Source organism: Aquarana catesbeiana, linkage group LG10, assembly GCF_042186555.1.
Source record: "Aquarana catesbeiana isolate 2022-GZ linkage group LG10, ASM4218655v1, whole genome shotgun sequence".
NCBI classification, from domain to species: Eukaryota; Metazoa; Chordata; class Amphibia; order Anura; family Ranidae; genus Aquarana; species Aquarana catesbeiana.
This window is the reverse complement of record NC_133333.1, coordinates 167670025-167682285: the sequence shown is the minus strand read 5'-3', so window position 1 is coordinate 167682285 and position 12261 is coordinate 167670025. Positions and strand designations below refer to the sequence as shown.

The 12261-nt window shown below is 41.9% G+C and overlaps 1 protein-coding gene across 1 annotated transcript in view; it reads left to right on the top strand.

Annotated features, from left to right (window-relative positions):
- The first annotated feature begins 9560 nt into the window (after positions 1–9560).
- Positions 9561–12261, top strand: part of LOC141111012 (taste receptor type 1 member 2-like) — a 45040-nt gene continuing 42339 nt past the window's right edge. Inside the window, exon 1 of the mRNA XM_073602906.1 lies at positions 9561–9863. Within this exon, the coding sequence (XP_073459007.1) occupies positions 9658–9863 (206 nt within the window). The 5' untranslated portion in view covers positions 9561–9657. The remainder of the gene's footprint in view (positions 9864–12261) is intronic.

The window sequence follows — 12261 nt, the reverse complement described above, 5'->3', positions numbered from 1 at the left end:
GAATTGGGAACCCACCACTTCTGCAGCACCCGTACTTTCCTCATTCACTGGCCAACCCGGCATTCAGGTGGAAACAGTTGATTTTACATCACTTGATTTTTATTCGCTGTTTTTCACCCAAGATCTCTATAGATCTATTGTGGACCAAAGCAATTTGTACGCTGGTCAACACCACTATTACCCAGTCCTCCCTTGCCAGAGATTGGAGGCCAATTACGATTTCCAAATTTAAGATCTTTCTGGGCCTATCCCTTCTCATGGGCATAACCAAAAAGAGTAAGTTGCGGTCATATTGGTCCACTGACCCAATTCACCATATGCCTGTGTTCTCTGCTTCCATGGCCAGGGCACTATACGAGCAGATTTTGCGGTTCATGCACTTCAACAATAATGAACTCTGTCATCCTCGTGGAGACCCTGGATACAATCGGCTCTACAAAATTCGACCCCTCGTATACCACTTCGACCAACGTTTTGCAGACTTTTTACTCCCCATCAAGTTGTCTGCGTTGATGAGTCCCTGATTAAGTTTTCTGTCCGCTTGTCATTCAAAATCCGTTGTCGGAAATTGCGATCGTGTGTACACAAATCCGACGCACAAAGTGCCACGCATGCTCAGAATAAATTAAGAGACGAAAGCTATTGGCTACTGCCCCGTTTATAGTCCCGACGTACGTGTTTTACGTCACCGCGTTTAGAACGATCGGATTTTCCGACAACTTTGTGTGACCATGTGTATGCAAGACAAGTTGGAAAAAATCCATGGATTTTGTTGTTGGAATGTCCGATCAATGTCCGACCGTGTGTACAGGGCATAACAGTACCTTCCCAGCAAACGTGCCAGGTACGGGGTCAAGATGTATAAGCTCTGTGACAGGGCCACAGGCTATACATGATGTAGTTTTATGGTTTACGAGGGAAGAGATAGTCACGTAGAGCCCACAAACTGCCCTGACTACATAGAAAGCGCTGGCAAGATTGTGTGGGACTTGGTGTGACCCTTATTCGGAAAGGGGTACCACTTGTAGGTGGACAATTATTACACGAGCGTGCCACTTTTTAGTCACTTGTTTGATCATCAGATTGGAGCATGTGGCACCGTGCGATCTAATCGCCGGGGCTTTCCCCAGCGGCTTGTAGATTCCCGTCTTAGGCTGGGGGAGAGAGCCTGCTTGAAGTGTAATAACTTGCTCGCTATGAAGTGGAGGGATAATAAGAATGTTTTCGTTCTTGCCTCCCTTCATGCAGACACGACTGTCCAAATTACTACGGCAACTGGTGTTGTGGAGAAACCCCTCTGTGTCCACGAATATAACCAAAATATGGGAGGGGTGGAACTCAACGACCAGTTGTTGGCGCCGTACCTAGTTGCCCGTAAGGGCCAGACGCTGGTATAAAAAAGTGTCTGTATACTTATTTCTATTGGCTTTGCTGAACGCTCATGTGCTATACAGAGCTTCAGGACGGACTGGATCCTTCCTTAAATTCCAGAATTCCAGGAAGAGATCGTCAGAGCCCTTCTGTTTCCAGACGGTCCTCCACCTCACCTTCCCCAACCAAATGCAGTAAGCCGGCTGCATGAGAGGCATTTTCCTTATGTCCTCCCGTGTACCCCCAACGAGCCCCCCAAAGAAAATGTTGTGTCTGTAGAAAGCGCGGATATAGGCGTGACACCCGCTATTATTGTCCCTCCTGTCCTGACAATCCTGGTCTTTGCATTGGTGAATGTTTTGAGCGCTACCATTCACTAGTTAAGTTTTAGCATAGGGTACAACATTGCACAGACTAGGCACACTTTTACAGGGTCTCCCAAGGTGCCATCGCATTTTGAGAGACCCAAACCTGGAACCGGTTACAGTTACAAAAGTTACAGTTATTAAAAAAAAAAATACACAAAAAAAATATAAAATAAAAAAAACAAAAATAGTTGTCGTTTTATTGTTCTCTCTCTCTCTATTGTTCTGCTCTTTTTTTTACTGTATTCTATTCTGCAATGTTTTATTGTTATTACGTTTTATCATGTTTGCTTTTCAGGTATGTAATTTTTTTATACTTTACTGTTTACTGTGTTTTATTGTTAACCATTTTTTTGTTTTCAGGTACGCCATTCAGCTGCAGCGCGGATTTATTTATCTTGACAGCAACAGCGTTTTGCGCCCACGATACATAAAGCCGTGACTCCAGCGCTGTCGGAGGTGATTTCACCACCACAGTTAAAAAAAGAGCATATATGCCGAAGCATGGGGGCAGGAGGGGCGGAGGAGCGATTTGCTCCTACCTTTTGCGGGTGGATGCCCCCATGCTTTGGCATATATATATTTTAGGCACAGGTTGCGTTAAAAAATGTTTTATTTTTTACTATGTCTTTTTTTGTATTTGCTTTGCAGGTATGGTATGTCTTACTGTTATACTGTAATGTTACTTTTTTTTATTGTTAACCATCATTTGCTTAGCAGGTACACCATTCAGTTGCAGCGCGGATTTATTTATCTTGACAGCAACAGCGTTTGCTCCCACGATACATAAAGCCATGACTCTAGTGCTGTAGGGGGTGATTTCACCACCAGAGTTAAAAAAAAGAGCATATATGCAGAAGCATAGGGGCAGCAGGGGCGGAGGAGCGATTTGCTCCTAACTTTTGGGGCAGATGCCCCCATGCTTCGGCATATATAAATGGTGCATGTATGCCCATCATTAGAAGTGGGTGGATCAAGGGAGGTATTCGATTGGTGGGCATACCCACCGATCAATCTCTTTTTTCGTTCAGCCCACAGGCTGCATGAAAAAAAGATTACAATATATGCCCAACAAGGACCAGCAACGTACTGGTATGTTGCTAGACTTTGAGTGGTTATACCAGAATGATGCCTGCAGGTTTAGGTATCATCTTGGTATCATTCTATTCAGCCAGCGGGCAGCTTTCATGTAAAAGCAATCCTAGCAGCTAATTAGCCTCTAGACTGCTTTTACAAGCAGTGGGAGGGAATGACCCCCCCCCTCCCACCATCTTTTATGGTTTTCTCTGGCTCTCCTATCCCAACAGGGAACCCGAGAATGCAGCCGGTGATTCGACCATAGAGCTGATCAGAGATCAGAATAGCTCCAATCATCTCTATGGCCTAAGAAACCGGAAGCTATGAGCATTTCATGACTTAGATTTCGCCAGATGTAAACAGCGCCAATGGGAAATTGGGAAAGCATTTTATCACACCGATCTTGGTGTGGTCAGATGCTTTGAGGGCAGAGGAGAGATCTAGGGTCTAATAGACCCCAATTTTTTCAAAAAAGAGTACTTGTCACTACCTATTGCTATCATAGGGGGTATTTATATTCCCTGAGATAACAATAAAAATCATTAAAAAAAAAAAAAATGAAAGGAACAGTTTAAAAATAAGATAAAAAAGAAAAAAAAACAGCACCCCTGTCCCCCCCTGCTCTCGCACAAAGGCGAACGCAAGCGTCGGTCTGGCGTCAAATGTAAACAGCAATTGCACCATACATGTGAAGTATCACCGCGAAGGTCAGATTGAGGGCAGTAGTTTTAGCAGTAGACCCCCTATGTAAATCTAAAGTGGTAACCTGTAAAGGCTTTTAAAAATGTATGTAGTGTATTGCCACTGCACATTTGTGCGCAATTTTAAAGCATGTCGTGTTTGGTATCCATGTACTCGGCCTAAGATCATCTTTTTTATTATATCAAACATTTGGGCAATATAGTGTGTTTTAGTGCATTAAAATTAAAAAAAGTGTGTTTTTTCCCGAAAAATCGCTGCGCAAATACTGTGTAAAAAAAAAAAAAAAAGAAACACCCACCATTTTAATCTGTAGGGCCTTTGCTTTAAAAAAATATATAATGTTTGGGGGTTCAATGTAATTTTCTTGCAAAAAAAAAAAAATATTTTTTCATGTAAAAAAAAAAGTGTCAGAAAGGGCTTTGTCTTCAAGTGGATAGAAGAGTGGGTGATGTGTGACATAAGCTTCTAAATGTTGTGCATAAAATGCCAGGACAGTTCAAAACCCCCCAAATGACCCCATTGTGGAAAATAGACACCCCAAGCTATTTGCTGAGAGGCATGTTGAGTCCATGGAATATTTTATTTTGTGACAAGTTGCGTGAAAAAAACAATTTTTTTTTTTTTTTTTGCACAAAGTTGTCACTAAATGATATATTGCTCAAACATGCCATGGACATATGTGAAATTACACCCCAAAATACATTCTGTTGTTTCTCCTGAGTACAGAGATACCACAAATGTGATACTTTTTGGGAGCCTAGCCGCGTACAGGACCCCAAAAACCAAGCACCACCTTCAAGGTTTCTAAGGGTGTAAATTTTTGATTTCACTCCTCACTGCCTATCACAGTTTCGAAGGCCATGGAATGCCCAGATGGCACAACCCCCCCCCCCCCAAATGACCCCATTTTGGAAAGTAGACACCCCAGGCTATTTGCTGAGAGGTATGGTGAGTATTTTGCAGACCTCGCTTTTTGTCACAAAGTTTTGAAAATTGAAAAAAGAAAAAAAAAAAACATTTTTCTTTCCTGTCTTCATTTTCAAAAACAAATGAAAGCTGAAAAATACTCACCATGCCTCTCAGCAAATCGCTCTGGGTGTCTACTTTCCAAAATGGGGTCATTTGGGGGGGTTTGTGCCATCCTGGCATTTTATGGCCTTCGAAACTGTGATAGGTAGTGAGGAGTGAAATCAAAAATTTACGCCCTTAGAAATCCTGAAGCGGGTGATTGGTTTTCGGGGTCCCGTACGCAGCTGGGCTCCCAAAAAGTCCCACACATGTGGTATCCCCATACTCAGGAGAAGCAGCAGAATGTATTTTGGGGTGTAATTTCACATATGCCCATGGCATGTTTGAGCAATATATCATTTAGTGACAACTTTGTGCAAAAAAAAAAAAAGTTTGTCATTTTCCCGCAACTTGTGGCAAAATATAAAATATTCCATGGACTTAACATGCCTCTCAGAAAATAGCTTGGGGTGTCTACTTTCCAAAATTGGGTAATTTGGGGAGTTTTTGTGCCATCTTAGCATTTTATGGCCTTCAAAACTGTGATAGGTAGTGAGGAGTGAAATCAAAAATTTACGCCCTTAGAAATCCTGAAGGCGGTGCTTGGTTTTTGGGCCCCGTACGTGGCTAGGCTCCCAAGAAGTCCCACACATGTGGTATCCTTATACTCAGGAGAAGCAGCAGAATGTATTTTGGGGTGCAATTCCACATATGCCCATGGCATGTTTGAGCAATATATCATTTAGTGACAACTTTGTGCAAAAAAAAAAAAAGTTTGTCATTTTCCCGCAACTTGTGGCAAAATATAAAATATTACATGGACTCAACATGCCACTCAGCAAATAGCCAGGGGTGTCTATTTTCCAAAATGGGGTCATTTGGGGGGGTTTGTGCCATCTTGGCATTTTATGGCCTTCAAAACTGTAATAAGTAGTGAGGAGTGAAATAAAAAATTTACGTCCTTAGAAATCCTGAAGGCGGTGATTGGTTTTCGGGGGCCCCTAGGATCCCAAAAAGTCCCACACATGTGGTATCCCCAGGAGAAGCAGCAAAATGTATTTTGGGGTGCAATTCCGCATATAACCATGGCATGTGTGAGCAATATATTATTTAGTGACAACATTTTGTAAAATATTTTTTTTTTTTTGGTCATTATTCAATCACTTGGGACAAAAAAATAAAATATTCAATTGCCTCAACATGCCTCTCAGCAATTTCCTTGGGGTGTCTACTTTCCAAAATGAGGTCATTGGGGGGGGGGGGGGTTGTACTGCCTTGCCATTTTAGCACCTCAAGAAATGAGGCAGTCATAAACTAAAAGCTGTGTAAATTCCAGACAATGTACCCTAGTTTGTAGACGCTATAATTTTTGCGCAAACCAATAAATATACACTTATTAACTTTTTTTTTACCAAAGACATGTGGCTGAATACATTTTGGCCTAAATGTATGACTAAAATGGAGTTTAAAAGGACGCAAATTTCATTTGGGTACAACATTGCATGACCGCGCAATTAGCAGTTAAAGCGACGCAGTGCCAAATTGTAAAAAGTGCTCTAGTCAGGAAGGGGTAAAACCTTCCGGGGCTGAAGTGGTTAAAGTCCAGCTGACTGTGAACTCCAGTGGACCCGAACATTCGGACCGGAACCCAGCCTGCCACAGAGGCTGGAAAAACCGGGGCGGATTTCGGTTCAGTCCCTTACAATGGAACGAATGTGAGGTGAAATGTACCTATTATCGTGTATCTCACCTCGCATACTGTCACACATATTACTGAACTGTATAATGATCGTGTTCAGCAGTAAGGTCACATTGCGAGATGTGGTCAAAAGAAACTGGAAGCATTAGCCCATCTCATGTTGGTAGCTATTATTCTTCCTCCTCTGTGACTTGGTGTGCTATAGGTTTTCTCTAGTTTGCTATGTAGGTTAAAATGTTGCATTGCAGGGCAGGCACACTCCAGCTCATTACGACTGCTATTCTGGTTCTGAGCATGACCTGCCATTTGGTTCCTGTTGTTTGTCTTTATGTCTCTTGCCTCAGCCATTGTTTTTTCGTTCTACCTGTGATTCAGTTAAAGCTGGCCATATACTTGTTGGCAGATGCCTACTTTATTATGCATTTTTTGTGCTGTATGTGCACCTTTAAATATTGGGCTGATGCACGTAGGGGGTTAATGTGCTTTGTGACATGGTTTCCCCTGCATGTGTGTCACTTTCTGTTTTTAGGGCATATACAGTATCTCACAAAAGTGAGTACACCCGTCACATTTTTGTAAATATTTTATTATATTTTTTCATGTGACAACACTGAAGAAATGACACTTTGCTACAATGTAAAGTAGTGTGTGTACAGCTTGTATAATGCCCCGTACACGCGATCGGACATTCCGACAACAAAATCCATGGATTTTTTCAGACGGATGTTGGCTCAAACGTGTCTTGCATAAACACGGTTACACAAATCTTGTAGGAAATTCCGAACGTCAAGAACGCGGTGACGTACAACACGTACGACGAGCCGAGAAAAATGAAGTTCAATAGCCAGTGCGGCTCTTCTGCTTGATTCCGAGCATGCGTGGGACTTTGTGCGTTGGAATTGTGTACACACGATCGGAATTTGTTGTCGGAAAATTTGAGATCCAGATCTCAAATTTTGTGTGACGGAAATTCCAATGACAAATGTCCGATGGAGCCTACACATGCTCGGAATTTCCGACAACAAGCTCCCATCGAACATTTTCTGTCGTAAAATCCATCTGTGTGTGCGGGGCATTACAGTGTAAATTTGCTGTCCCGTCAAAATAACTCAACACACAGCCATTAATGTCTAAACCGCTGGCAACAAAAGTGAGTACATCCCTAAGTGAAAATGTCCAAATTGGGAAATTATATTGTAGCAAAGTGTAATTTCTTCAGTGTTGTCACATGAAAAGATATAATAAAATATTTACAAAAATGTGAGGGGTCTACTCACTTTTGTGAGATACTGTATACAGGGGAATCGGCCTTGTGGCTGAGGAGTCTGGTGTAGAAGCTGCATAGTGAGGGCCAATAAGCCATGTGATCTGCTTTTCTGGCCACATTCCCCTCCAATGGGACAAGTTCTTTAGGGCAACTACGTGTATGGACTTGTTGCATGGACTTCTTTTGCTATGGCAGCCTATTTCAACCAGAGTGCCCAGGTGCCTTGAGGTTTCTTCAGGGGCGCCTCGACAAAATTGCCCGAAAATTGTAACAAGCCAGTAGGTGGATGAAACCTGCCTTTTAGTTACACAAAGCCACAGGTTTTCATTGTACACCATTACAACCTTCTAGCTGCCAACTTTCTAACGACCAATGACATCATCAGTTGATAAGGAGGATGTCAGTTGCCTGCATATCATCCTTGTTTGACCCACCCTTGCCTCTCTCTATCAGCTTTGGGGTCTCATTAGCTAATTGATGGAGAAAAACTGAAGGAGAAAAGAAACATTGTAATATCAGTCAGTACCAGTTTGCAAAAGTGTATTTGCTTTGGAAGAATAAATTACCTCTAAAGTTGGGTCTCCTACGTCTATTGATGTAGCTGCATTATGTAAAACTATTAGAATAGTTTTTACATTTTAGAATGGGGCGCCTCAAGACTGTCCATAATTTAAAGGGTGCCTTGACTGAAAGAAGGTTGAGAAACACTGTCCTAGCCAACCATTAAGGTTATGTACTATGGTAGTGGAAGATTTCCAGAAGAAGAAGCAGCCAACTGACAGAGGAAGTAGTGATGGATGGGGGTCCTGGTAGTGAAGGAACAACTTAGTGCTTCATGTTCCCCAGTTAGTGGCAGGGCTTCCATATTGGAGCCTGCTGCAGTACAGGGCCTACCTAGGAACAGAGCCTGGAGTCACAGTCTGCAAGGCCTTGCAAAGTGAATTATAGTGGCATCCCTGTATACCCAAGGATGAAATAAAGTAAATGGTGCAGAGTTAAGATGTGAGACAGGCTGGTGAAGTACTTGCTCAGTAATACTTTCTCAAAATGCTTCAGAGTCACATGTTGGGCCAGGCAGGAACAGGTAGGAGCCAGATATTTATTAGCTGGACAAAGAAAGAAGTCCAGGTCCTTCTGTAGAGTGTACTATGGTAACTGTATTAGGGCACCTGGCCTAAAAATGTCAATGCCACTTGACGTAAGTGTCTATTGGGAGCTTTTGTAGAGTAAGTGTACTTGAGATGCCCCTAGAGGCAATATACCTGTTCTACCTCCCAACACACGGTTTGAATTTTGTCTGATTCCTAATGATTCGCTTAATGGGTGGCCCTGTTGGCCCCTCCTGCCTGACAATTTTCAATCAACAAAGCAGGGCAGAAATTTGTCAGCAGTACAGATCAGATGCAGCCATTGTTTGGTTATTCTGATAACTGGGGACTGTCAGAATACAAAAGCCCAGCAAGGGAGATACATCCATCCACTCTGTTTAGCATAGATGGACGACTCTGTGAAAATATATTTTTTTTTTGTTCAGCCTGCAGGCTAAACAAAAACATCTAATGGTATAGCCAGCTGTAGCTTGAAGCAACTTGACCCCCACCTGCTTACAAGTTATGGTTTTCCCTCAGTAGTTCAATCAGTTGCCTGTCAGAACCTCATCTGTTTTCACTGAGATAGACCCAAGATTTGCCACCTGGGAGCGTCACTTAGTAAAATCGAATCCCCCGTCTGGAGTCTCTGGTGAAGACCAAACTCTCTTTAGACTCCATTTCTCATGGAAGCCGATTCCTACCACTGGGGCTAATTAGGGTCCCCAGTCTCCACAAACCCTTGATTGTATTTTTATTTTAATTTATTTTTTTATTTCAATTTTGTTTTATTAAGGTTTTCAAATATAGAAAAAAAAAGTAGTTTTAGTTACTTAGAATGTTATAGAACTAAAGATTCTTTTGCAGCTGTTTTCTCTTATCATGCAAATGAATGGTTTCATCAACAAAAGATTTTACTAACCAATTATTTTTACATATTTAAGCTCCCATGAGTATACAATAAACATTACTCAAGTAAACATGCAAAAACGCAGAGCTTCATTCAGAATGGGGAAACATTTTCATACTACAGCATTACTAGAGTACATGGAGCAGGGATAGCTCTGATAATGAACACAGATGGATAAAAGTACAAGGATGAGGCATCACATGTTTGTTCTTGGTCTGGTTGTAATTTTTGCCCATATTGGATCCAGCTGTCATGATGATTTTCACTCAGAATATTTTTATGAAGGAGATTACAATCTTGGTGGTCTGTTCAGTCTTCATGCGTCTGGAGCTGATCGCTCTCCTCGCTATACCCCAGTGGTAGACAGCTGTCCCAGGTGAGATATATCTTCTATTCAATGGGCACAGCAACCCTTGCAGGAATGTATTGGTATTGTCCATAACAACATTCATGGTTGCTTTGAGCAAAGTTACAATTGTTCTCTTCTTCCGGTTTACATTGTTTCAAGATTCTCAGATTCTCAAAAATGTGGAATTTTTGCTTGTCATTTTTTGGGCAAGGTCAATAAATTACTAAATGTGGTTGAATATATTGGGGTAAAGTTTGGTCAGTAATATAGAGTGTACAGATATATTTATTCCTTATATACAGTATATCTTTGTAAAACATGTTTTCAGGCAAATATGAAATATTGCATATGAACGTTTAAAGTGTTACTAAACCCACAACAGTAAAATCTGTCTGTATATGCAGAATTGCATGCTTGTTATAGTCACTGTGGAACTTAAGGGGTTAATCCTCTGTATTGTGTAAAAAGGCTCTTTGATCCTGTATAGACAGATCCTCCCCTCCTGCAGGGTCTCTCTTGGCAAGGCCAGATAAGACACAGTGAGGGTAGTACTGCTGCACATGCTCAGTTTGGTCTCTATTGCTGGAGAGAACATTTCCTTGTAGAGCTGAGCTTTTCAGGTCACATGGTATGACATTACACATGTTGGTGTGTATACAGATCCTAAATGACAGCCCAGTCCATCCCCTCCTCCTCCATGGCCAGTAACTAGAAAAGAACACAGTGGGTGGAATGTCACATCTTGATTCATGGATGATCCGCCTCCCATAACAGCATGAGGACACAGGCTGTAGTGGAAATCTCCTCCTACCCGAACACTTAGCACTCAGGTGGACCCTGCAGTTTATCACGTGACCGTGGTATACAGATCAGCCAAAAAGGTATATAGTGGCAGGATTTTTATGTAAAAAGAAGATTCATATGCTGTGGGCACTGCGGGGGAGGGTGGATGAACTATTTTCATATTACTGGGTTTAGTAACACTTTAAGGTGGAACTGAACTCTAAAAGCTGTGCTCCCCCCAGAAAAAAAAAAAACATCTAGAGGATGAAGGGCTAGGCACCAGTATTGCCTGTTGTCTCCTTGCAGCTAATCTTTTACCTATTACTGACTTACCATGCCTTGATCTGCGCTGTGTTTCTGTGTGGAAGTGGCCATCTTGGTAGAGGCAGGGCTTTACTTCCTCATGTCGGAGCCTTTAGCATGTAAAACAGTATGCAGCAAACTAATGACATCACCAAATCGCCTGGGACTAGCAGTCAGAGGCAGTAGTGCCTTACATCTCATATGGCAGATATACAGCTACAAGGCTGTAGGCACAGGAATGAAGAGGCACCCTCACATTCCAGTATGCCAGTATGAAAAAGCCATTATCTGCTTACATACAATTACCGTTTCTAAATGTACCTTTTAACAAAGCAAATCTTCACTTTTTGAAGGTCCACTTTACTGATTGCCACTTTCAGTAAGTATGTGGTGAGCGCAAAGCAGTATTCTGGAGAATCTTTGCTATGAGGAAAATGATCTAAACAATATAAGAGATCATATAACACAAAATTCAGACACACACCCCGATTCTCCTAAACGGGATAACTGGCTTAGTCAGGTATATAGAGGATGCTAACAACTGTTTAAGCAGTGCTGCTTTCTTATTTAAAAGCCCAGCATGCTTTGCAAATTGGGTGACTATGATGCATAATGTATTAAATGTTTAAAGAAAAAAAACATTATAATTACTCCCCCCCCCCCTTTTTGATAAAGATTCACATTCCCTCTGTTCTCAGCTGCATAAGAGCTGGGAGAGGAGAAACAGCAGTACATTGAGCTTCCCAGTAAAAGGCTGCGCGGGGGGGGGGGGTGTCAAGACAAGTTTGATCATTGGAGGAGAGCAGGCTGAGTTCCCAGCAGAGATAGAGAGCTGACCATGGTGTGGTCTCCTGCTTAGTGTGGTCAGTTTTTTTTAAAAAAAGCAGAGGGACTGGCAGGAACACCAGAGATTTCACATAAATTTTCACTGGATTGCTTCAAAACTGCCAGTATGGAGCATTTTTGTTGCGCTTTTGCAGTATTTGCCGTGGACATGTGACTCAAAAACTGCACCAAAAACGCTTAGTGGGGGCATTTTTGAGGTGGTTTTGATGTGGTGTCCATTCATTTCAATGGGCAGGAGCGTTTTTGGGGCGTTTTTTTTTAAACTCTTCAAACATGCTTCAAAAATGCTGCAGTCAGGATTCTTTTCACCGCAACGGATGCACATCGCCCCAGTGTGAACATATTGGTTAATTTTAAAAGGAATAATTTTTCTTGAGCTTTTCAGGTGCTTTTTTTAATACAAAAGCGCTTGAAAACTTCTCAGTGTGAAAGCAGCCTGAAAGTGGATATAAACCCGATTCTTAAAATTTGACCTGGGCACATATATCTGTAG